This window comes from Mixophyes fleayi, chromosome 6 (assembly GCF_038048845.1).
Source record: "Mixophyes fleayi isolate aMixFle1 chromosome 6, aMixFle1.hap1, whole genome shotgun sequence".
Classification (NCBI taxonomy): domain Eukaryota; kingdom Metazoa; phylum Chordata; class Amphibia; order Anura; family Limnodynastidae; genus Mixophyes; species Mixophyes fleayi.
In genome coordinates this window covers 38,894,563-38,919,017 of record NC_134407.1, presented here as the reverse complement: position 1 = coordinate 38,919,017, position 24,455 = coordinate 38,894,563, and the positions used below count along the sequence as shown (strand labels likewise).

Below are 24,455 nucleotides of genomic sequence, written 5' to 3'. Positions count from 1 at the left end.
ATCGTCACCAGCAAATAGTTTTCTGCTTCTACCATAATCTTCAACCATGTTATATACTTTATATTGCTTTAATCTTCAGTAGCTGCCACATCCAATGTCTGTGAGATTATATTAATATGCATCCATAGTTGAGACACATCCTACAAAAACCTGACAGTACCTTGAACACGCATTCCTCCTGCAGATCACCTTTCAGAGCCGTTGTGAGAACACTGTTTAGATTCTGACTTGTCTGTGAGTACAGTGGACATTGGGAAAGCAAGTTGTTATTATTTACATCACACAAAACTATTCAATGGTTAATTCAACTCCGATCAGAAGTTTCAATCCAATTTTCCTTGTTTCTGGCAAAAGTAAAGTATACTCCGTAAAAAGGTTACATGAGGGTTTAGCAATAATCAAGTCATCTAGAACTGTCCTAGTACTTCCTGTGTTTTATAGTTCTGTACTTTGAATCCACTCCTGTTGAACTCAACTGACCTTGTACAAATAATACCAACTTGCGTAAACCCTGTCTCCCTAAGCACACACAGCAGTAACATGAGTGGTGTGTGGTAACAGCACACGGTAATCACATTCATCACAGCTACCGATAGAAAATACAGCACCCACTTAAAACATCTGCAATTGTTTTCTATGTGGTCTGTGAGCTGAATAATTAGATATTCCAGGTCATGGAGTTGTTCATTAATGGATAATGAAACCTGGATACAACACAACATTGTAGCAGGTAAAGACGTCCCTGCAATTCATTCTGGGTGTGCGCTGTGTTGTACAAGGTGTACACACAGTGCTTTAATTATAAGGCCTCAGGTAGTTTCCTGGCAGGAAGGATGCTTTTTATAGCACACCACAGTCACAACTACTAATAAAACACTAACCAGCAGAGACACGTAGTAACTGGCGGTGGAGTTTGTGGTTAGCAAGTTCTAAAGGTGCCACACATTCTTTACATACCAAAATAACGTGTCAAAACAATAGGCTGAGCTGCACAATAAAGCGTCACACAGCAGGCACCTATTTCTTAAGACAAATACAAAGTTCTATAGTGTTTAATATGCAAATACAATTTCCAGGGAAGCTTTGCAGCTTGGCAGCTCTAAGTACACTAAGTACCTCCAGGCCAGGGATGGTGCTGAAGATGTTGTGACACTACAAGACACAGCACTCGCTGGAATGTACAGTTAAAAGTTATTTAATAGCATAAATCCTGTCTCCAGTCAATACACAAGCTAAATACATTTTATGAGACTACTAAGCCTTCAATGCTGACAATGGATTCCAAAGTCAGCCCCGTTTACATGCATTGCAAAAAATGTTCTGCTGGGGCCACAGGTACAGCTCAGCAGGTCATAAAGACAAGAAAAAAAGACTGAACTTGAGCAGCCGACTTTTGCATCATGTGACCTCCCCCACCCAAAGCAAGGAGTTTCTGCAGCGCCAGCAGCAGTCTGCTAGCCGCAGTCTCCAGGAGACACGACACTACATCAAGTTAAGTCATATGTATGTGGAGCACAAGGAACACGCAGAATGTGAGAGGTGAGTAGTAGGTTGAGAGGTGCTTTAGACCAAAGGGGATGTATAAGATGTGATTTAGGATAAGGTTCTAAAAGGCACATGGGGAGGTTTAGTGAGTGGGCATTGTAGGCAGTGCGAGTTGTGTTTGGAAGTGAGAGGAGGGACATGGGGATACCTGAAGGGTGATTTGGAGTTCATGTGGTATCAGCATATGCCTTCAGCATATCAATCACTTGTTGCCTGTATAGACTATATAGAACACAAGCATGCTTAGCCATGAACACAAATAGAAAGAAGTAATCTAGTATTCCACTGTTTAAGTCCAGAAACCATGACATCACCATTATAACATGATTCCAGCAACTGCAAGGATTGTGATAGTAGCTAACCAGCCTTCTATACAGTGAAAGCTTTGTGAATGTCAACACAACAGCAGGTGCATTATAAACCTCCCAAACAAACTGATGGCTTGAAACAGCTGTGATGGCTTCACTGAACCTGTTACCCACTCAATTGTCAAAGCGAGTATTTTTAACGTATGCTGAGCTATGATGCAGGCTACGATAATATGTAACATATGTTGTATTAAGTGTTTGACAGACTACCATAGCTGCTATAATAAAAGGCACATGATAAAGGGACTAACACTTACACAAGGCATATCTAAAGCCCCAAATAGCAGAGAGAAAGGTGGGGAGTGGAGAATTGTCTCCCACGTCAAAACTACATGACAAAAATATTTTACAAAACTGCAAAACATAGTAATATTTCCCTCTTAAAAAAATGTAGTCTTTATAATTGCAATAATGCTAGTTGCACAACAATGACTGTACATTGCTTACTTCCTAGGCCTATGGGACTGATGTTGGCCATGTGGCATAACAGATTATTATACCCCATTCATACTGCACCAAAAACCTGGGTTTTTGCAGAGGCACGCTGAAAAACCCGGGTCTTGGTGCAGTATGAATAGTCCAACCACAAAATCCCGGGATTTAGACCCGGGATTTTGCGAGGGGTAATTCCCGTGTTGGACCCCGCTCGCCTGCAGTATGAATGGTGCAACCCGTGTAATTCCCGGGTCTCACCATTCATACTGTAAAAAAAAAAATTGGGAAGTAAAAAAAAAGATTTTAATTACTAAAAAATACAAAACAAATGTTTACTTAACTTATTTTCAGCCAGCGGTGTACACCGCTGGCTGAAAATAAGTTAAGTAAACATTTGTTTTGTATTTTTTGTAATTAAAATCTTTTTTTTCCACTTTTTTTTTTTCTAAAACCCAGGTCGGGCAGGTGCAGTATGAACCCGCCCGACCCGGGAATCTTCTTATCTATACTGCCCTGTGCCCCGGCAATATCCCGGGTTAACAACCCAGGATATTGCCGGGGCGGCAGTATGAAAGTGGTATTAGTTCATAGTAATAAAATAATAAAACACTCTAAAACGAATCCCCTCCCTTCAGTAGTGGAACGGTCACCTGCTAGAGGCCCCTCATTTTGGGGTCTGCAGAGCCTGTACAGATGGTTGTCAGTGAGGAACAGCACTGTACTCTTTGGCACTCTTTGGCATGTCACGTCCATAGCAAAGGAGAAACGGACACAATGTCCTCTAGTTCTGGTAAATTAGTAATCATTGTCTTGGCTACAAAAAGATGGAAAACGTTTGCTAAAACAGCAATACATGTGGACAATTCCTGGAGGCTGAAGACTGTTCCAGATGAAGGTTAAGTTCTCTGTGTTTGAGAAACTGATCCAAGTAACATCAGAATATGGTAAACAGTTCATGGCTTTCAGGACTACCCATCAGAATCATCCAGACACTGCTGTTTAAAGTTTTAATGTGAGCCCAGGTTTGTAAACAATCCCCAGTGACATTGCATAGTCTGCACAAAGGATATTACCAGAACATAAATAGAATGGTAACTACTAGGTGGAACTATCTGCAATTACTCAAAAAAACATGTTTTAATACAGATATCAAAGAAAGTTTTCCACATTTCAGGCTTTTGCATTGTTTTAGCGTTGCCTGCATTGCGTGACAACTCACAGGAAGGGTTTCGCATGCTTAAAGTTTTTTTTTTGCTTTTCGGGCTGCCAGCAGATTAACCAGAACGCTCATTAACCAACTGGCACACAAGCAGTGGCATGTAATTATGTGTTGCAACTATCAGCAGCTACAAAAGCCAGCACAGCAACAGCCAGGATCTCCACAACTTAACCTAATTCAACTGAAAAGTGCATGTTTATTGTTTTATTAGAAAATACAATGAGATAACATTAATAATGTAATATTTAAAAGTCCACGTAACATGGCACCGACCTCTATAAATGACCTTTGTGGTTGTGTTAGGTCTAATTCATTTGATAGGATCAAATAAATAAACTGCAGTTAAATAAACACATTCCCCTATTAGAAACTGGGTAACTAACCTATGCATTCATTTTGCAAATCAGCCCAACAAGGCATCACGCACTGTAGCGCCACAGTAGTAAATGCCCCCCATCTATACTCCATAACTAAGCGATGCAATATATTTTTCTGTTATTGAACAAGTGACAAATTTAATACAGCACTAGGGGTTTACTGCTCTGCACAGTGCAGCAACAAAGACAAGAAAGAATAAACCTACTTCACACTCAGGACAATATTGCAGCACTGAACCAATGCATCCAATTCCAAAGCAGTAAAGACACATGAATGGTACAACTGGACTGACACGGCTGTCCTGCATCAGAGCATCTGGGACAAACTGGCCCAACAGTGACCATCAGCAGAACATTTTTCAGCACGCCCGAAAATGTGTCAAAATTCATTTCAAGTGGATGGCCAAATTAACAGAAGTTCAGCCCGCCTGCCAGTTCTATTGTACGGAACAAGGAATGTAGATCGTATGGAAGCCTAGACTACCATCTTTACAAACTGGCTTGATATATGATGAAGAACATAATAAGATAGGTTCAAAACATGTTTATTGTTCCTAGAGAAGGCAATAACCATGAAGTAAGCAAGATAATTCCCCACAGACAACTAAGGCAAACTGTACCATAAACATGGTACTTAGTATTTATTATGTGTACATAAACATGTTTTTTTTTTTTTTTTTTTAAATAACCAATATGTGCTACCTTTAAATATACTATGGATGTTGAAACGACATGCGGAACAGTGGTCAAACTTTAAATGTTTGCATGAAGAAAAAGCCATGAGGCCAAGGTTCTTGTGGGGAGAAAGCAGCTGAATAAACTTCACTGCAGTATCTGTGGCTGGCTCTTTAATATTACAGAAATCTTTTTTTCTTAACTAGGCCTCCCTCTCTCTGCTTGTTCTAGGAACAGTGAGAGGGGTACATAAATAAATAAATACCAACCAGTGTTTTATGAAACATGACTAGGGCTTGGGAGGAATTACTTGAGGTTCCCAGCAGATGTCTGGCCTGGAATCAGAATTCCGAGCACAGACTTGGAACATTTCGAATGCAGCTACTACACTCATCTATTCCAAGTAATTACAGCTGCTGGGGGAAGTTCTCACAAAGCTCTGCAGGAGAGTAAAAGCAGACCCCATGGAAGCCAGGGAATACATTTTTCTGTTTTAATGACACACTCACACAGAGTCTCTGCTCCATACATCATTTCACTGCATTTCTTAAATAAACAAGGATACTTTTGAGACACATTGTGTGCCATCTGTGTTGTCACTGCACACAAAACCACATTTGTGCTATCGAGGCCTTGTACACATGTACACCAATAAGGAGCCGATCCACTGTGCTCTCCACGCTCAGATACGTTGACAACTGCTTATTCTGTACCAATGGGTCACGTGAAACGTTGCCATAGCGAGTATCCATGCGCACAGTGAGCGCTCGCATTATTGTGTACTGAACAATCATTTTCTGAACATTTGCAGCACGTTACAAGCGTAGAGCGTTAAGTTTTTATTGCAATCACAAAAATTAAAGTCATCATTATCGTTTCTCTTTAATCTATTAGAATGTTGAACGGCTGTCTCCTCCCTATTATTAAATGCAACTAAGTATCCCCCCTCCTCTTTAATCAGTGATCCAGTTAGAGCGGCAGGAGGCTACACAGAAACAAATACACTAAAATCAACAGATGATGCAAAAACAATGTAGGAAAAAATAAAACCCTACCCCTATATAGGACACACTTTCCTGAAGAAATAAAACTTTGTTATCTTTATAGAAATGGCAGTGAGGAGACGTTTATCTTGGCCAGAAACATTCTAAAATACTATGTACATTATAATCTAGAGGAAAAATACCAATACTTTCAGAGAACACTGAGAATGGAGAAAACTTTGCAAAACAGATCGTAGATATAAACAATCATAAAAAAAGTATTCACTTAAAACATCAAAGGTTTGTTTCATATAATTAAATTAGGGGGCAAAATCACAGCACAGTTGGCACTGGCCATTGTACAGATTATTGTAGATTTGTTATTTAACTCAAAAGGTTTTTATTGAATTTTTTAGAAAAGCATATTACAAACATACCAGTGGTTGCAGAGTACATACAGCAGATCAGCTATATTGAACAATTCACACTGCTTAGATAAACAATCAAACAAGTAAATAAAAATGAGAAAAAATATTGGTACAGACAACACATCTTATGACCCAGTATACATAAGCCGAAGACGGCATGTAGATTTGTTATTAAACATGTAAATCGGCAAAACCCCAAAATGTTTTTTTTATTAACCTATATATGTTATACTATTTGCAGTTTGGTTTGCAACCACATAAGGATACATCCTGCACATGTAGGAGGAATAGTTTAGGAAACAATACTGCAGTGAGATAGGTACAGTTATAAACATGAATTTCAGGCACCACCCACACACTTCCAGAGACTGTCATGTGATACTTCTCTCATTGAGACATCAGACATTGATCCCACTAGTCTCTAGTAATGTGATGTGGCAGCACCTGCTACCAGTCTCATAAATCACTCCAGATGCCACCACCCGTGTCTATGCCAAAGAAGGCTGTGACTATACCACACATACCAAGGAGAAAGGAACTAAATTTAAAGAGACAGGTCTTGGTATGTGACTGATAACAACGAGAGGATCCTCACCTGGTGTGATGTAATGTCTCTCTAGGCTTTGCTAAATTAGTCTAACAATTTACCAGTGTTTCACTGTATTGTGAGTCATTCTGCTGCCCGTCTGCATGACCAGAATTACATGCAATCACCACGGAAGGCTTTGTTTTAAAATGCAATGCATAATATTATAAAACAATAAGAAAGCATAACATAAAATAATAAGTCATAACATTACACAACAAAGCCGTTTATTATGACACAAATTCTCAAATAACTTGTAAGAGATATATTATGGATTTACAGATTGCCAAACAAACTTCTGTCTGACTGAGACTTAGTTCTAAGTTTTATAATAAATGAAGTATGTATGGGGAGTGCAGAGAGGAACACTGGGCTGCAGAAGTACGTATTAATAGTGTCTACATGCAGGACAATCTGCTCCATGTAGAGTTGTGATATAGCACTTACATTAGCATAAATATTATGTGTGTGAAATGCGTAGCTCGCCAGCTAAGAGTCAGATGTGTAGGCAATGTCCATCACCCAGTGTGTATGTGTATTTTCCTGCTAAATAGTTTAATGGTCCTTTACAGACAGCAACTAAAATACACATTTTAGTTATGAGAAGTCCATGGAGACATACCCTTTACAGTGAACTCCCAATGCACATAATATATTGCAGCAGTCTGATGAATACACTGAAAAACCAGATACAAGTTAAAAAAAAAATCAACAGCTCCCTGACTTCCGAACAGAGATCTAAAAACAAAATGTAGAAGGTAAAATTATTTTTCTCATACTCTGAATACAGAACCTGCAGTCATGTGCTACATACAGTCTGTCTGCCAAATTCTTGTGCAGTCACATGTTGTCTAACCTCACACTTTCAGCCACTATATTTAGTGCCTTATCCAGTTTAAATATTAACACATGGCTTACATTCTACAGACCAGTGTCTCTTCTATTACTGATTATGTATATCCTTTATTCTATTACTTTACATCTACAAGTAGTGAACATACTGTACAGTGTTTAACAATGAAAACACATGTATAATATAATCAACAAGATACAAATATATTTGTAAGCGACCCACATGTAAATCCACATAAAACGTTACTCAGCAGCATTATATTTAGTTTGTTAGACCCTCTATACCTTTTTGTATCGGTCCTTTGTTTGCAATGTCTATGTAACTCTTAAAAATTCTACAGCCCTAAGTAAAAGTATTAGAATTTTATACACAATTTATATTACTTGTGGCCAGATCCCCACACTGCACATAAAAATGGAAATAACTTAATTTCTAATGATGGCACATGTATATATTAATGCAAATGCAGAACATGTATTAAGGTGCTGACTTTTCTGATGTAAAATGCCCACAATGTATGTGTGTGATCCTGAGACATTCTTGTCCACTGACCCTGAAGTCCGCTCTAGTCTGGATTGGTTGGCTCAGTGCAGTCTTTCTCGATCCTGCTCACATGATCCACTAAGATTTTAATTTATGACAGGGGTGGAAACTGTTTTTGGCTTTAAGAGCATACTGTTGTATTTGGGTGTGCTCCTCCACAACCTCCTATGTAGCAGCTCCTGTAAGCTCTATTGAACAATGAATATCACTAATTTTAAAGATCTTACTCTTTTCCAGCAAGACACCTTTATCTGCTGTATTACTGTGACCTACAGATAAGAGCCAACAGTCTCATCCCTCCCGCTGACTGTCCTGTGTTGAACCCAATGCTCTGAATGCTAGACTGCAGTCCTGATCCACAGAAAGTGGTCAGGAGGAACCAGCTACACACACCACCCAGAAACAAGCTGTTCCAGGTGTCAGTGACGGTGTCTAGTGGTGACAGCAGATATATTCCTACCATTGAGACCACCACGGAGGTGCGCAGTTGACACTTACATTCTGTGAAGGTTTGGTGGCCGAGCAGCACCAGTGGGGACAGGTCAGTAACAGCAGGTTACAAAACAAATCTGTAAACCCACCTCCTCCAAACAGGGTTGCAGAGTAAGCTGGTTACATTATTACTATCCATGGAAACACCACTATTCACAGCCCTGTGAACAATGAACCAATGAGGTTATAAATAAAAACGTTCAGACTGGGGCACCTGCACATCTAAATATCATCATACATGTAAAACCGACAAAACACAAAGCAACGCAGTTCCCAAATTTTGTTATTTGGCCGAAATAATTATGTACCTCAAACACTTGATTAAGACACTGAGAATGGTCTGAAAAATGAATGGGACTTTTGTTATCCAATCTAATTTAAAATAAATAAAAATCATTGGGAATCTTGGTTTAAGATGCCACGTTTGCCAAGTCGGGCATTTTGGTTAACCACCAAATTGACTGACAGAATTATCATGTAGTTAGTGAAAGCTTCCTTAGCTCCAACCAGACTGGATACATATTTCTACTTACTGTAAAGTTACTTATGTAAACAAGTGCAATATAAAAATTACTATTAAAGAACTGTAACTAGCTTAGAATGGCAGAGAGGATTTCTGCTTTACTCTGTGGCTGATAAATGAAGTATGACTACAAGACCCCGTGAGTCAGAAGCATGTGTTACATAAACAGTATAGTTCACTAGGATACATATACAAGTGAGAGACATCTACATTCTCAGTATATTATGCAAGTAAATTATACAACCTGAACGGCTGACCCAGATATTACAAAAGCATTACAGAAGTGTGGTCTTGCTTCATATTTTTCAAACAAAAAGGATTATGACCATGGAGAAGTAGAAAGAAAATAGCTACAGTTAAGATCTGTGATATTTTGTTAAGCAGTTTTCTAATTACTGGTATATAACTGTCACAGAAGCTTTGACCTACAAACTAGACTTTACAGATATAAACATGGGTGTGTTGGTCCAAGCAGATAACAAGCTCAGCACTTTGCTTACAGATACTGTAACCACAATAGAGTGTTAGGGAAATCCCATCACTTTGAACTTGAGTAGATTTAGTGACACAGATATAATACCCACAATTCTTCAACTCTATATCATCAACCCACGCTAAAATGTCAACTGCCATGTTATCAGAGAAATTCAATGTTGCACAATCCTGTATATCCTCTATCCAAGACACATTACAGGATTTAACGTAATTTCTTTGTGTATACTATTATTTCATCATATCTCCATAGCCTATACCTCTATAGCCAGTTCAACTGAAGTGTTTTCTGTTAATTCATGTTATGTCTGCTTAGCCAGTAGTATGGGTATCCCCACACATTTAATTACAATATTAATTAAAATGGATTGTTTAACCTGCTTTCAGAGTTTATCATGCTTATACAAAGTCACTGTTTTTGTCACTACCCTGTAATTTTCTTATCTCCTACCAAAACCCTTCTGTCTGGAGGGAAGGATACACATGGAGATTTAATTATTTCAAAAGTAGAAAGGACTGTTTTTGATACATTTGGCTGTGTCTGTGAGGATACATTGAACCACCAATAACTGGAGAGGATTGGCACCACCTGTTCATGAGCCTTCTTTCACCAAAGTGTCTACCTGGCAAAACTTTTCAGCGTGCACAGAACCAGGAAGGATCATTGCCGAATGTCCCGTTTTGGAATACACGCACATCAACGGCTATTATTAGGGGATCATGGATATTTCAGTATTGCAAAAGCCATTCATTTTAATGCACACACACAAACCCCAGCCACCACGTGTTATATAGGTGGGTTTTACAGATGCACTTTCACAATATATCTGCGCTCATAACATGTAATAAATACCACACATTGCTCTCTCCCATGTTGTGACGAGAAGGATTAAAATCCAGACTATATATGCTTCAAGGAGTTAGAATGAAACAGGCTGAAAAAAGTGCCCCGGGAAAGGTTAAATCACTTTTAAAGCCTCCCACTTTATTCTGTCTGTGTGGTTTGTGACATTAAACCTGGAGGCAAATATGAATCATCACAGACGCTCCATAGTGTTTTCTGATACAGTAAAAACAGGTGCTCGCAGAAAAACAGAAATGAAAATAGTTACTAGGTAACTATAGAGATCTCTCTTGAACACTGTCATAGTTACAGGAAAAATAATGCACAGAAGAATGAAAAGCGACGTCAACGTCTCTAATAAAACCTCATATTAATATATATATTTAAAAAAAAGCTAGCTGTGTAATCTATACTTTACACATATCACAACCTGTATATGTCAGCTCCGCTACCATTCAAGAGCTTTTATGCTCCGTGAGCAAGGCTGTCGTTTTGATGTGATTGAGGATGGCAGTATAATTTTGGTTTTCAGAAAGTCCAGGCACCGATCCAAGAAAATTCAAGTCAAGGGAGCAATCATGACAGAAGAATAATAACCTGTAGTTGGGAGGGAGAGAGCAGGGCTGCAGACAGGGAGGGATTGGATATCTGGAGTACTTTTTAATTAATCTCTCTCCAGTTTCTCCCCCCCACTCGCCCATCAGCGTTGGCAACAGTGGAGTAATAGGAGCGTGACACAGGATGAGGACAAAGATCTTAGTCTTTCTGGGTGTTAGGAGCAGCACAGGACTCGGCCATGTTGTTCTGATACTGTAACCTCATGCTTCCTACAATAAAGTTTAACAGATTGCAAATGAAGTTGGGAACTGTTTATCACAGTGCTTAAAGTCTATGAAGTACTGTGCATCTACAATCGTGCCGTGGGCAGCAAAAAGTCTGCATCCTGACCCAACTGTGCGGTAAAAAGATGCCCAACATTCATATTGCAACGCTCGCAATGTCAATACTACTACCCAAATATATGCAATGGTCACTAATTCACAAACACAGTTCTTACATACAAAAGTGAATCATTCTGGGCGGAGCTATGTCTCTGCAGAGCCCCTCCTCCCTCGTATATAACCAGTAACAGAGTGAAAGGGAGACATATGGGGGCCCAGTCTCTTCTGAGTCAACATTAAGCATTGTTTTCATTTATTTATTTTAATCTTTATCAATCATTATCTACCTATAATATATAAGTCTTCTTTAAATAGGTCGTCCACCCAACTTTTATCCTTTCTGATAGCAGAGTGTGCACCAATTGCTTGCCTGCCAGACTGAGCTCCACATATTGATGCCCAGAGAATCCAATATGGGCAGATTGGTGGACTTGGACTTTCAAGGGAAATCATTCTCCAGTTACTAGTCGAGCTCATTTTTACTTTATTATTCTAATACAGATATTTAATAAAACATGTGGACGTAGTCTGCACTGCCAAGGTAAAATAAAATAAAAAAAAAATAGCCAGACTTTATTTAATGTATTACCAGCCAACACCACAGTGTGAGTAGGCGTCCATGCCCCACGTACACAATAAGAGGTGTCTGTATCAGTGGTATAACTGTACATATGCAAATTTCCCTCCTCTTTACATACTTATCTAGGTTTGTTTTTCTCCCAGAGAATTTAAAGGAGCCAGATGAGGTAAACTCCCAAGAGGAGGTGATTAATTTAGCAACCTTCCACTCCAACTTGTCATGTTAGCACAGATGTCCCAATTCCAGGTTCAGGCAGCACTGACTAGTACTATGACCTTCTGCTTATTAATGAGCTCACTTCTAATTACTCTCTAGCTGCATAAACATTACTGGGCTGCCTGCTCCTTCCATCACCAATATCTAACCGTGGAGGTAAATCTAACAGAATGCAGTATGGAGACTTAATACACTGAGCACACGGTGCCCACTGAGCAAATGCCGATGCATAGACATAAATGAGAAACTCGCAGGCCTGTTGCCGACTAATTTATTTGCAGCACTTCATTTACACAAGAGGATGGCACAGACTGCAAAATCCGTGTCAGCATTCCTGCTGTGGAGCTGCGAACAAAGCAACTATCCTCAGATAACCCTGCAGTTTATACAGAATGCTTTGAAGTACAATAGGACTCTGAGGATTTCAGTCAGTGAATAGGAACACTGGCACAGAATGAGTTTTCAGCACAATATAGGTGCCCTGACAATCTAGGCATGAAATGATATTTAATTTTATTTCCCCCGGTCCCTGATCCCCATTGATATAGCACTGTACTCATTACATGCATTTAAGCGTAATAATTGTCATACAGTCTGCAAGGGAGAAAAAAAAATGCAGACTTTAAGTTTGCTGCAGCAAGCGTTAGCATGCATCATTACTCACAAAGACCTATGGAGGAGCCTATGATTTATTTGGTGCTGTTAAGTAAATATATTTGTTTTATAAGACAACAACAATAAAAGCGATATTCCAGGAAGTCAGCCAGTATGATTTCAGGTTTCTATTCTCTACTAAAAAGGAGACTTTGTGAAATATTTTTTACAGTAAAGAAGGAGACGAGAGACAGAAACTGTAGCAGGCATCCAGCACTCCTTGTTTAGAAGAGACAACAAAGAGCTGCCAGTCACCTTACACAAGGTCACAGAGTGACGCACAGCAGAACAGGGAAGGCCATCTCGATTTATTCTCCTTCAGAAAGTGGCGTGCAGTGTGATAAATCACAGATTCATTAAAGTGGAACCAAACCACCAAAGTTGGAAGCAAAAAAAAAATATTTCTGTATGTTGTAGACATTAGATTTATTCTCTTGTCCTTCTTTGAATGTCAAGTTTACAAACGTTGGTAAAGTAGAAAATTATTCAGAAATTGCTCACTTCACATTGTCATATATCTTTGAAATCCCATTCCATATCTTTTCAATCTACTTTATTGGTTTACAGGTCACAAGTAAAAAAACAAAAACAAGCAAACACCAAACGGTTCCGTTTTTTAAAAATGTTATTTGCTCTTAACAAACGTCACAAACTGAGTGTGCCCATTATGATATGCGCCATTCAGCATAAACTTGGGGTAATCACTGAATATTTATTCTGGTGCTCACTAGTCAGATAAGTGACAGGATTGGTCTGTGTGTGGACAGCGTTAAGGACCAGAAATCTGACAAAACAAGTTGGATAAATACATTTCAAAAGGGAGCTAATCACACATTTCTGACCATACTCAGCAAAGGAGTTTAGATATTGTGTAAACACTATAAAGTTAATAACAGCTTCAAAAAGATGACTTATCTACTGCAGTTAATGTGTATTTACCAGAGGAGGGGGGGGGGGGGGGGAGTATGTGGAAAGGGAGCAGTTGAATGTCTTCCAATTATTTTAGGAGGTTTTTGACCTAACCAGAAAAGCTAGGGTTCTACTTTCACTGAAACACTTTCACTTCAGGCAATGTATATACATTGAGGCCTGTACATAAAAGAGCCCAGCAATATGTACCTTGCTTGGGTCACTCCTGCTCTGTGCAAAGGTTTACAATTACAAAGAGCTCTCCCTATATGTGATCCTGGCCACATGTTTATTGTTGATACTGCAGAGGAAAGTGACTTATCCCTGTACATTTACTCACAAGCCTTTTCCTTTATATACAGGTAACAGAAGCCAGCTTTTCACAAAGCCATTATCTTTGCAAATCAAATACCGGGCTGTGTTAACCATTTCATTGCTGGACAAGAATATGGCTTTTACAGAGTTTTAACAAGGTGATGTTGGATTATTTAATGTACAGAAATATTTACATCAACCCCTTGTCATACAAGGAAGTTGGTTTATGTTACACCTACTAGAGAAACATGTTCAGAAACAATAGAAACCAATACAATTCCAAATGGCTTCATACCAGAGGCTGCTGTAACACACCTTGTGTCTCACAGTGCTCTACCAGTGAAAGGAGGGATAGCAATCTGCTGACATAGGTCGGAAGAATAAACATATGTAACTTTCCAGACTGAAGCAGTCTCACAGCTCAGGCTATTTAAGGTCTCTTGCACTAACTGAAGATATTATCCAAACACACAGAGGTGTATGGTTAGCACAGAATATAAAGTCTCCAGAGAAAGTCAGGCTCTCTTTATACCAAATGTAATACAGCTTACAAAACAATGGTTGTATGGGTTACCAGAAAGACATCAGTGCTTTATTCAGTACAGTCCACAAGTATGGTGTATGCGATAACTACAAGTACACATTAATACAGCCACTAGTGTGTGAAGGATTACTGAAGGCACACATCAGTACAACACATACTGTACTTTGGTAGAGTAGGTGAAGGATCACCACTAGTATACATCAGCAAAGGAAAATAAATCAAGTACAAAGGATCACAGAGTATAGTAAAACAAACAAGGTGCGACTGAATCATTGGCTCTTGCTCAATTTGGCCACAAAGAAAGGTTTCAGGACAAAGAAACACGTGGCCCATATAATCTACCCGTTTCCTTATTTACTTTATAATTCTGGATTCTATTTTATCTTTTTGTTCAAGCGTTTTCCTTGCTTGAAATCTGGTCTTAATCATCATTATCTTTTCTCTGCTTTAGATGGAAATGGTAACTAGGCCACCAGTCAAGTGAGCGCTGCAATGATAACATAAGCCTGTAATAAAAGGGAGGGGGATTTAGAGGCCATATATTTTATTACATTCAGAATTATATGCTGGCAGACATGATGAAACCTTAGATGGCTGTGTGACTTGGTAATTGTTTAAGTACTGCCACATTTTGGGATATAAAAATCCTTGCTAACGCCTACACTTTAGTGATTTTACCATTACTAGACTGGACATGTACAGAAAATATAACAATGCCAATAGACCTGGCAACTAAGGTTGTCCCAATAAGAGCCAGTCGACAGTTATATTCTGATTACCTTGCCATCTGCAAGACAAATCTATCGACAATGCCGACAACCCATGCCACCCATTGTGAAATTGGCCTAATATTGCAGTATGTGTGGTGGTACAAACGTGACTAAGCCATTCAACATTTGGGCATACCTGTAAACGGGTTCAGGTGATGACCTCTAATGGCCTAAGTGTGCGGTCACCTAGCGACTGCACCTGCAGGCTCAGTGTGACGCAGAAGTGGAGAGCCAAACAGACTAATTGGGCTGTTATCCTGTTGCTCATGCTTGGCAGGAGGATTAGTCCACATTTGGGCAGTCCTAAATAGAACACATTATGGTGTCAAGTTTAAGTCGTACACGAATCGTTCACAATAATAATTACAAACATAAAACTTTATTCTGGTCCCAGGTGAAAAGCCGTTCTACTGCTCCTACAACAGAGTTAATGCCAGCACACACAACGGATGTATTTAGACATAGATGACAGACTGGACAGATCTTGCCATTCAGTGGTTGGTCTGAATAAGTCACATGTTCTCAGGTTGACTGATGACATCACACATATTCGCTTGCAATAATTGGTCAGTCAGATGTTTCAGCCTGTCACTGAACTATACTTATACCGCCAGGAAGACCAGGTTATCTTTAACCAAAATTAAAGATTGCCCTCAAGAACAAAAAATACATAATCTTATGCTAGCTTATACCTTCAGTACCAGCTCTACATAGAAATCGGATTGCAAACAAAACATTAAAAAATAAAATATTTGATGTTTGAATAATTGTAAAGGAATCCCAAAATACAAGTTGGCTTTAATATATGAGCTACTAATAACATGCAAACATATATATGTAAAAGTCTCAAAAGTTTATTAGATAGGAAGATATTTGAGATTCAGCTGTGTGGAGGAAGATGTTTTCCTACACACAGTGCATTTCCTGACCAGTAATCCCAGTACAGGACAATGCAGGCATTCTCTCCCCGACCTGAAACAGCTGGTAACACAGAAAAAAGCCGGCACACAGCACATGTAACCATGTAAAGCTCTGTCAAAGCCTGGGATTTTCTACAAGTGTATCAGGGAATGTTATTAGCAGCTCCTTTATGTGAGGTTACTTGTGTTTTACGTCTACTTGTCCTGTAAGCTTAAAGTACCTGTGCAGCCATGCCCAATTTCCAAAAAAGCAGTGTTGCATGTACCTGTTCCCAGCCAAGGCCTACACAGGATTGCTAAACACTGCTTCTATTGATATATAACAAGAGCTGTTGCTGAGCTGAACACACATGCTTATGTTTAATAAGAAAAAAAACAAAAAAAAAAAAAACTTGCCTAGATGCCAAGGGTGGAGATCATTTAGAAATTAGGAAAGGATTCAAAACAGAGACAGAATAACCCAGTGTGCTCTCACGCAATTGGGAGTTGCTCCAAAATATAGTTTATTGAGCCTTTGAGCGGAAAGCCCTTGTTTTTCTCTTTAGGCTACTAGATTTGTTTGTTTTATTAGGAACTGTTTAAACAGGTATTCCCTAGTATGTGTTTTTTCATGTGTACAGCAGCATCAGCTTTGTAAATGAACAATGCCTAAGAGTTAGGAAAGTTCAGGTATAAGACACACGGTACACATTACAAACACTGTTTAATCAATTACAACTTAACATATTAAGTATATTAATATTACATGGCTGCCCAGGCAGGGAGTAGCTGGCATACCTATATGACCAACTTTATCTACTCAAGAGAACAGTTTGTAATGTTTTGATTATCATCTCTTAGTTTTATGTTTTACTGCTTTGCAATATTTCTTATCAGTGCTATGACATGTATGTATTTATTTACACATGCAAAGGCCAAGGATGGCAATATATCAGGACCAGTAGTTGAGCATCATGGGAGAGGAATGTCAGCAACAGCTGGACTGTCAATGGCTGCTCATCACTGGTTATCAATCATAGTGTTAATATGTAGTTATCTGAGCAACATCACCCTAAACCAGTGGATCCTAAACTTTTTTTTGACTACTTGGTAATTATTTTGGTTTAAGGGTGCCTTGAAAAAATTATCGAGACCCTAAGGGTGCCTCGAGGTGAGGAAGTCTGGGATCCACTGGTGTAAATCGTAAGAAGAACACAGGTTGATGTTGTTGAGGACAGGTTCCCAACTACCATGGGGCAGAACAATAAGATTTATCTCTAAATAATTTTGTTAAAAATTTAGTGCTGTTATCAAAATTCTGTTGGCGCCAATGTTCCCAAATAGCTGATATTTTTCATGTCTTCTGGTCATGTCCGATGATTCAGCCGCTGTGGAGTGAGGTATTTGCTTTGATCTCAACTGTTCTAAAGACTCCTGTCGCTCCAGACCCAGCCTTAGCTCTTCTCCATGTCTACCCGACTTCCATTCCGAAGCACGATCGCTACCTCTTGGGCCACATATTAATAGCTGCTAGAGCAGCAATAGCACAAAACTGGAAGTCTCAAGACCCCCCCCCCCCCCCTACCACTGCCCGAATCATCTCTAAGCTACAGCACAGCTTTGAGATGGAAACAATAGGAAACAATAGATACGCCCTATTCCTCATCTGCATCAGCTCCTATCACAAAATGGTTCAGGTGGTATGAATATATCACAGATGGACCCGGGGCTCGCCAAGATACTTCCGATTTCCCAACAGCTCATTCTCAGGCGGCCCTTATAGAACCTCCCCAGCCCATTGATCAGCTCTTATCCCCTGGTACCCCTTCCATGGTGGAAACATCTCTGGTTGATTAAAATGAAGGCTGATATGCCTTGCTGTATTTCTTTGGGGTTGTCTGTTTGTTTTGTTTTTTGATTGGATTGTTTTGTTCTCTCCTTTTATTTCTAAATGTGCATTGTTGTTATTGTGTGCCTTATCTTAATTTCAATTTTAATTGAGTGATTCCTTTCCCCCTGCAAGGGGATTCCTTATGTGTCTCCCTTTGTTTGTAATTTCTTTCCCCCTTTCTTTTTTTCTGTACCCCATATTTCTTTGAAAAAGTTGAATAAAAAATATTGATGCAAAAAAAAATAAAAAAAAAATAAAAAATTAGGGCTGTACCATTTCTAAAATCCAGGAAAATACTGTACAGAAAACTACAGCAGCATAACTGGCTACTATCCCCATTCTCTTGCACTTAAAAGTGGTCCACACAGCAATAAGATTTTGGTTGATCAATATTTTAATCCTGCAAACGAGAACAGGTCGGCCAGTGAGCTCCATCGTCATGTTATAGGACTTCGTCCAACCCTTAACTAGCAGATTAACTAAGGCATCCAATTTGTATTGCATCACTGTAGTCTGATCAGATCTGTGACATTACTGACACTATCTGACCTTCTAATTGGTACCACACCTACCTAGCATGATATAGATATACATGTAAAAATATCATATTTCAAGAACACAGCTACACTCTGCTTTTACAAAAGCTGCATTTTTAAGTCCTGGCTTTTAGTCTCAGTCACTGCATAATATTTAGCTAAAGCCAAAATCCTTGTCGATTTTGCTACCTAGTCTATAATCTTTACTTAACATGCAAATCATATTTATTAGGCCTCAACAAATAATAATAAAATAGTGTACTATATTACTATTCTACACACTAGCATTGCACTACAAATATGGTCATGGCAAAGGACTCTCTCCTCTTTTTGGCTTGTGGAGCTTGTGAAACTGTAGTCTAGTCTGCAGCTCTGCTGACTAACCACAGAGATACAATCCCTGGTAAGGAGAGGGACCAGATGCTCAGTAGAGAAGGTAACTGCACAAAACCTGGCTGAGACCAAAGACCGATATCAAATTAGCTCACACAATAGAGGTAATTGGTAGCAAAAGTGCATTAAAACTATGCTAAAATTACAGTGGTAGTATTGCATAATGCAATTTGCATTACAAAATAAGCAATTAAAAAAAAAAAAAAAAAGACGCCTGTTCTTTATCTGCCAGACTATGCAAAGTCAGCATTGAGATAATGCTGTTACCCAAGTTACCAAGTCAAGTTACCCCATATAAAAGTTGGTAATAACATTTACACATGTATATGTAAGTGTCATACCTAGACTGAAAAAACACACAAACATTTTTTTTAAAAAAAAAGTATATAGGCCTAATTAGTTATAAAAGGATGATGTCAAGGTTACATTGAATTAAGGTGCCAAAAAAGGAATATATCCATGCATATGGGCATGATGTGCTCCTGCGCACATTTCTGGGTATAGCGCTACATAAAACATTGCTTATTTTTTGCCTGCACCTGGGTTTTATTACCCCAACATCCCGCAAGGCTCCAACCGGACTTCACAATGAATTGCCCCCTTTAGACCCAAATGAGCAGGATATGGAAGAAAAGATAGGAATGTCAGTACAACATAAGGAGAGAAGCACAGGAGTTGTTTTGTCTTAGCTCAGTGAGATCTCAATGAATATCTGGTTCATTGAGATCTTACTGTGTACATCATTTACAGCTCAATTTGTTTCAACAGGTAAAAGATATCAACTTCTGCAACAATCTAACTTTAACCTTTATTACCCCATAACACTAGCAATGTTCTGAAAGAGCACATTACAGAATCTCGGGCACAATCACTAACATTTCCTGAAATATCAGCCATGATACCATCAGATAGAACATAAACCAACACCACATTTCCTTCACCATCGCCCACATTTCAGTGGTTAGTTCAACTACTTCTTGAAACTTGTTACATGTCATTTCTTGAAATACATAACAATTCTCTCTTTTTTGTATTATAAGCGCTACAGAATTTGATGGCGCTATATAAACAAATGTTGAAGATGCTGTTGATGAGTAAAGGTCACAGACACAGGACCTGCCTTTGGTGGAAATCATTGAAAACAGAAAAGCTTGCACCCTGGTGGTTATCAAAACAATACAAAACATCTCTGTGAATAAATGATTTTTACATCTAGTACATATGTGAATTTTATTAACATGTACGCAAGGAAACTTGTATGTGATGTCTAAAGATCCTTCAACTGTTTAATTGTTCTTTATTGCTATTACTGAAACTGAGCTCCTCTAGGACGTTTCAAAATTAGCAATCTAGAAACATCCCCCAGACCTGGCTGTCCGGAGCACAACGCATAGCTGACTGCAATGGAAGGTTTCAGACTTTAGAAGTAACACAGAGAAGTTTAGATAAACACATTATTATCCTCTGCCAGCTATAGTTACAGTCCTGTTTCTGGGACAAACTTAATGCCACTGCTAATCTTATCCATCTGTCACAAAGTGATAAATTACTGGTTCCTTTATACAACTCTTCCCCTAGAAAGCAGAAAGCTAAAAACAGCAGCTAGACCATAAATCACAGGGCTGCATGTTTTTCACCAGTTTACTTTTTAAAGATCAGCACTTTAAACAAGCTGATCACCTTCGGGTTCCATAGCAAACGCACCTACTCCCAGGAAGCCGTACTACATGGACACTAGAAGTGATTTTCTCTTTAATTGTTCCTTACCTGATAGGGCTGAAAGGCACTATCTTCAGTTGCAAATTCCAGATGTCTCTCCACTAAGAATTCTATTGCAGTGATTGAGCTGTATGCACCTTTTCCAACCAGGGGCTTGAAAGCCTGAAAAACAGATGATAAAAATATATTTTACAGAAGAGGAAATTGAGTATGCAAAATATACATTATAGTGCTTCCTGTCATTCATATCGCAATATTATATTTTTTTACAGGTGTGCATCTGAAAACAGCATCCAATTTTGTGTCATCTTCTTAATAAACACCCATGTTCCAAAGTAATTTAAATACAAAATATGAATAGATTTGGCACGGAGATCACACTGAAAAGACAGCTGTCTATGACGTATGACTTCAGGGAAAAAAAAGAAAAAGGATGAACATACAAGCAAATAAAAATCCCAGGGATTCAATTCTATTGTAGCACAAAACTCTGAAAAAGAAATATAGAGCTAAAAGTCAAATGTGACCGTATTATATTAGAAAAGTCCATGTTTAATTACCAATACAGAGCTGAGGGTGCATGATCTGATCCTCTAGACAAGAGCAGTAAGTTCAGCGATTTATCCGAAGATCTCAATGGGTCTCTGGCTGAAACCTAAACCTCAGTGTGCTCAGCTTGAGAGGCGCAATTCCAAGGATCAGATAGCATGCTCCAACTCCATTAGTGAAAGGCAAGAGCCAGAGTCAAACCCACAATAGTGATTTGACTCATGGGAGAAAGCTGACCATTTCAGAAATACAAAGGATAGACAATGCAGGTGATCTGATATACAACAGAAGTGAGTTGCTTCATTATAGCCACAACATTAATAATTTATAAGATCACAAGCCATGGATCTCATACTATCACCTCTAGCAAGTTATGAACTCATAACTTAAGAAATCACCCATAATTATCCAATTGCTGGAAACTTGATAAGACAAAGGAGTTGCAAAGGTTATAGCACTTTCCAAATATAAATGTGATTTGTATTTCATCTAATGAGTGAAATTGTGGTTTCTAGACACGGGGATTAAAAAGGTGTGCCATAGGTTTGTCAACTTGATTGGCAAACTGCTAATTATCATGAATTTTCCTAAACCACAGTAAAGAAAAGTTATATAGAGGCTATGCTAAAATCAGTGGTTATTTAGCTTGCACATGTCAAGCAGGAAACAATAACCATATGACTAGTGGTTCCATTAGAATCTTCAACAACATAGAAGAATTACTTCTTTTACATGAACAACAATTATGGGTAATTGCATCAAGCTGCGAGTATCTGGTGGGTTTGAAAAGTGGAGACGTTACCTATAGCATCTAATCAGATTCCATCACTTTGTATAATGTACTAAATAAATAACTAGAATCTGATTGGTTGCTATAGGCTACTTTTGAAACCCGCTTTAAACTTGTAGCTTGATACAATTTAGCCCCTAGTGGTATCTGATACCCTATTCACACTGCCTGTCGGGTGAGCTCGATGGGAAAGGGGGTCTGAAGTGTGAACGGTCTGACCCGGATTTTTCAACCCAGGTCGCACGTAAATAAGCTGATTAGGACGTTGGAGGATGACGTCAAATCAATGCTGCAAAGAAGAGCGAAAGAGCAACCATATTTGATATATATATTTAGATTGGATTTATATTGGTACATATAAAGTAATATGTACCCTTTAAAAATTATTTATTACACTTTGATTAAAAATCTTTTGCTCAGGTAACCCTTTGTCAGCTCTATTCACTTACTGATGACAGATTGGCGGTGATGGTGGCACGAATGAGTTCTGCAGAGGTATTTGTACGTTCTCCCTCATAAGTTGTAGAACCCACAGACAGCACATGTAGCTCAGAGTCCTGTACGTTCCACTCTGGTAAAAACTGCTCTCTCTGTATTTCCCAAATAATGGGTAAATTACAGCAAGCAACAGCTACGTGGGACACAAGTTTGGCATCAATGTCACCGCCAACATCCTTTCAATGGTCCAAAGGCATTTTCAACCACCATCTGAGCAGAGCTGAGGGTATGGGTGAATCGAATTTGTTGCGCAGAAAGTTGATGTTGCTGGGTGAAGCCCTTCATCAACCATCACCGCAAGGGGTAAGCTGCATCCCCGATGACGTGTCCTGGGATTTCCACCCCATTTACCGTTTTGGATTTCTGCCTCATCGTTTTTCAGCCAATCAAAGCTACTTTTGTGATCACTGACACTTTATTTCCAGGGCAGACCAGTGTTCAGTATGAACGGGATCGACCAGGGAAATTCCTAGTTCCAAGGTGAAGTGTGAACGGAGTCTCTGAGCTGGGATGCTCTGTGACATGGCAAAACGCCGGCTTGAAAAACCCGGGAAATTGCAGGGGCGGCAACGTGAAAGTGGTATAAGTCAATGCTTAAGATCTCTATAAAATACACACAAAAAACATTTATCTGGCTCAGAGACTCCCAATTACTAAAGCAGTTTGTCTACTTTCCTATCAGATGATTACCATGCAAAAAAAACATGTAGTTTTAGGTTGGACTTTTTCTAATATATCATCACATTATAAGTGTCAAAACAAATAGACCGTATTAAATGGCAAGCTTTATAGACTAGTTAGGTCTTTGAAGGTGGATCCCAAGGACCATGCTACATGGCTGTCAGTCAGTTTGTAATAAGCCAATCGTCCAACTCATGCGTGGCTCCATTGCAGCCTGTTGGTGTGGTCATATGAAGCCCACAATCACAAGCAGACAGTGGTTAATAATTGACCCATACACCCTGCACTACTGCAACGTGTGAGCACCGTTAGTTCGGCCACGTTATCATGTAGGACAATCTCACACACACAAAGTAGCAATAAAATGTCAGTAACCGAAACCCTATATGCTTTTCTGCATATTGTCTTTCACTCAAGCTGTGCAGTCTGAGATAACTCACAAATCTGAGCTTCTTAATGACCAGTCAGGTTCTAACATACAGTTCAGGTCACCCGGCCACTGACCGCAACGGATATGGGTTATAAAATGAAAATCAACAGTGATCATATGATAGAGAAAAAAAGGCGACATCCAATTGGTCAGGGTCATGTATGTTTTCAGCGGAAGAAAGTATAATGAAAAGACTGCTACCGACACGTGCACAGCTACAAAGTAAACCAACTGCAAAATATAAAACTTCTTACACAAAAGTCACACACAGCGTAGCTTTATTCTGCTTGCCACATGATGTTGCAACTAACACAGGTCTGATTATTTTGCCTGTGTGTGTACACAAGCCGTGGTTCAGAAATGGATTATTTGCGTAGCCTTACAGGAAAATAAGTCCCAGGAACAGGATGATGCTGTATTTGTTTGGAAACTGAACAAACATGCTATAAAGAAACACAATCTCTCTTAGATAAAAGAGCTAGTAGTGATACTGGCCATGCATTCCGCAGTATCAAACAATTATCTCTCTCACCTCATCTGGAACCCAAAAACAGCAATGATGCCCAATAATTATCCTACTGAAATGGACTCTATCATTTTTAGGCATGTTGGAAAATTCGATCACTATTGGCCTTTGAGCGCAGTAACCTCATTGCTCTGTCCTTGGACATTTCAAAAAAACATATTTAAGAGTTTCAAGAATTTCATAACTTTATGTATGAAAAAAAGAAAAATATATCTTGAGATAAATCTGTAATTGTGGGACATTTGTTCTCT

At 39.0% G+C, this 24,455-nt stretch overlaps 1 protein-coding gene across 2 annotated transcripts in view; it reads right to left on the bottom strand.

The window, feature by feature from the left end:
* Positions 1–24,455, bottom strand: part of JMJD1C (jumonji domain containing 1C) — a 178,055-nt gene that overhangs the window by 48,313 nt on the left and 105,287 nt on the right. For both annotated transcript variants that reach the window (XM_075216329.1, XM_075216330.1), the window contains exon 3: positions 20,779–20,892. In XM_075216329.1, coding sequence (XP_075072430.1) covers positions 20,779–20,892 — 114 coding nt within the window. The remainder of the gene's footprint in view (positions 1–20,778; positions 20,893–24,455) is intronic.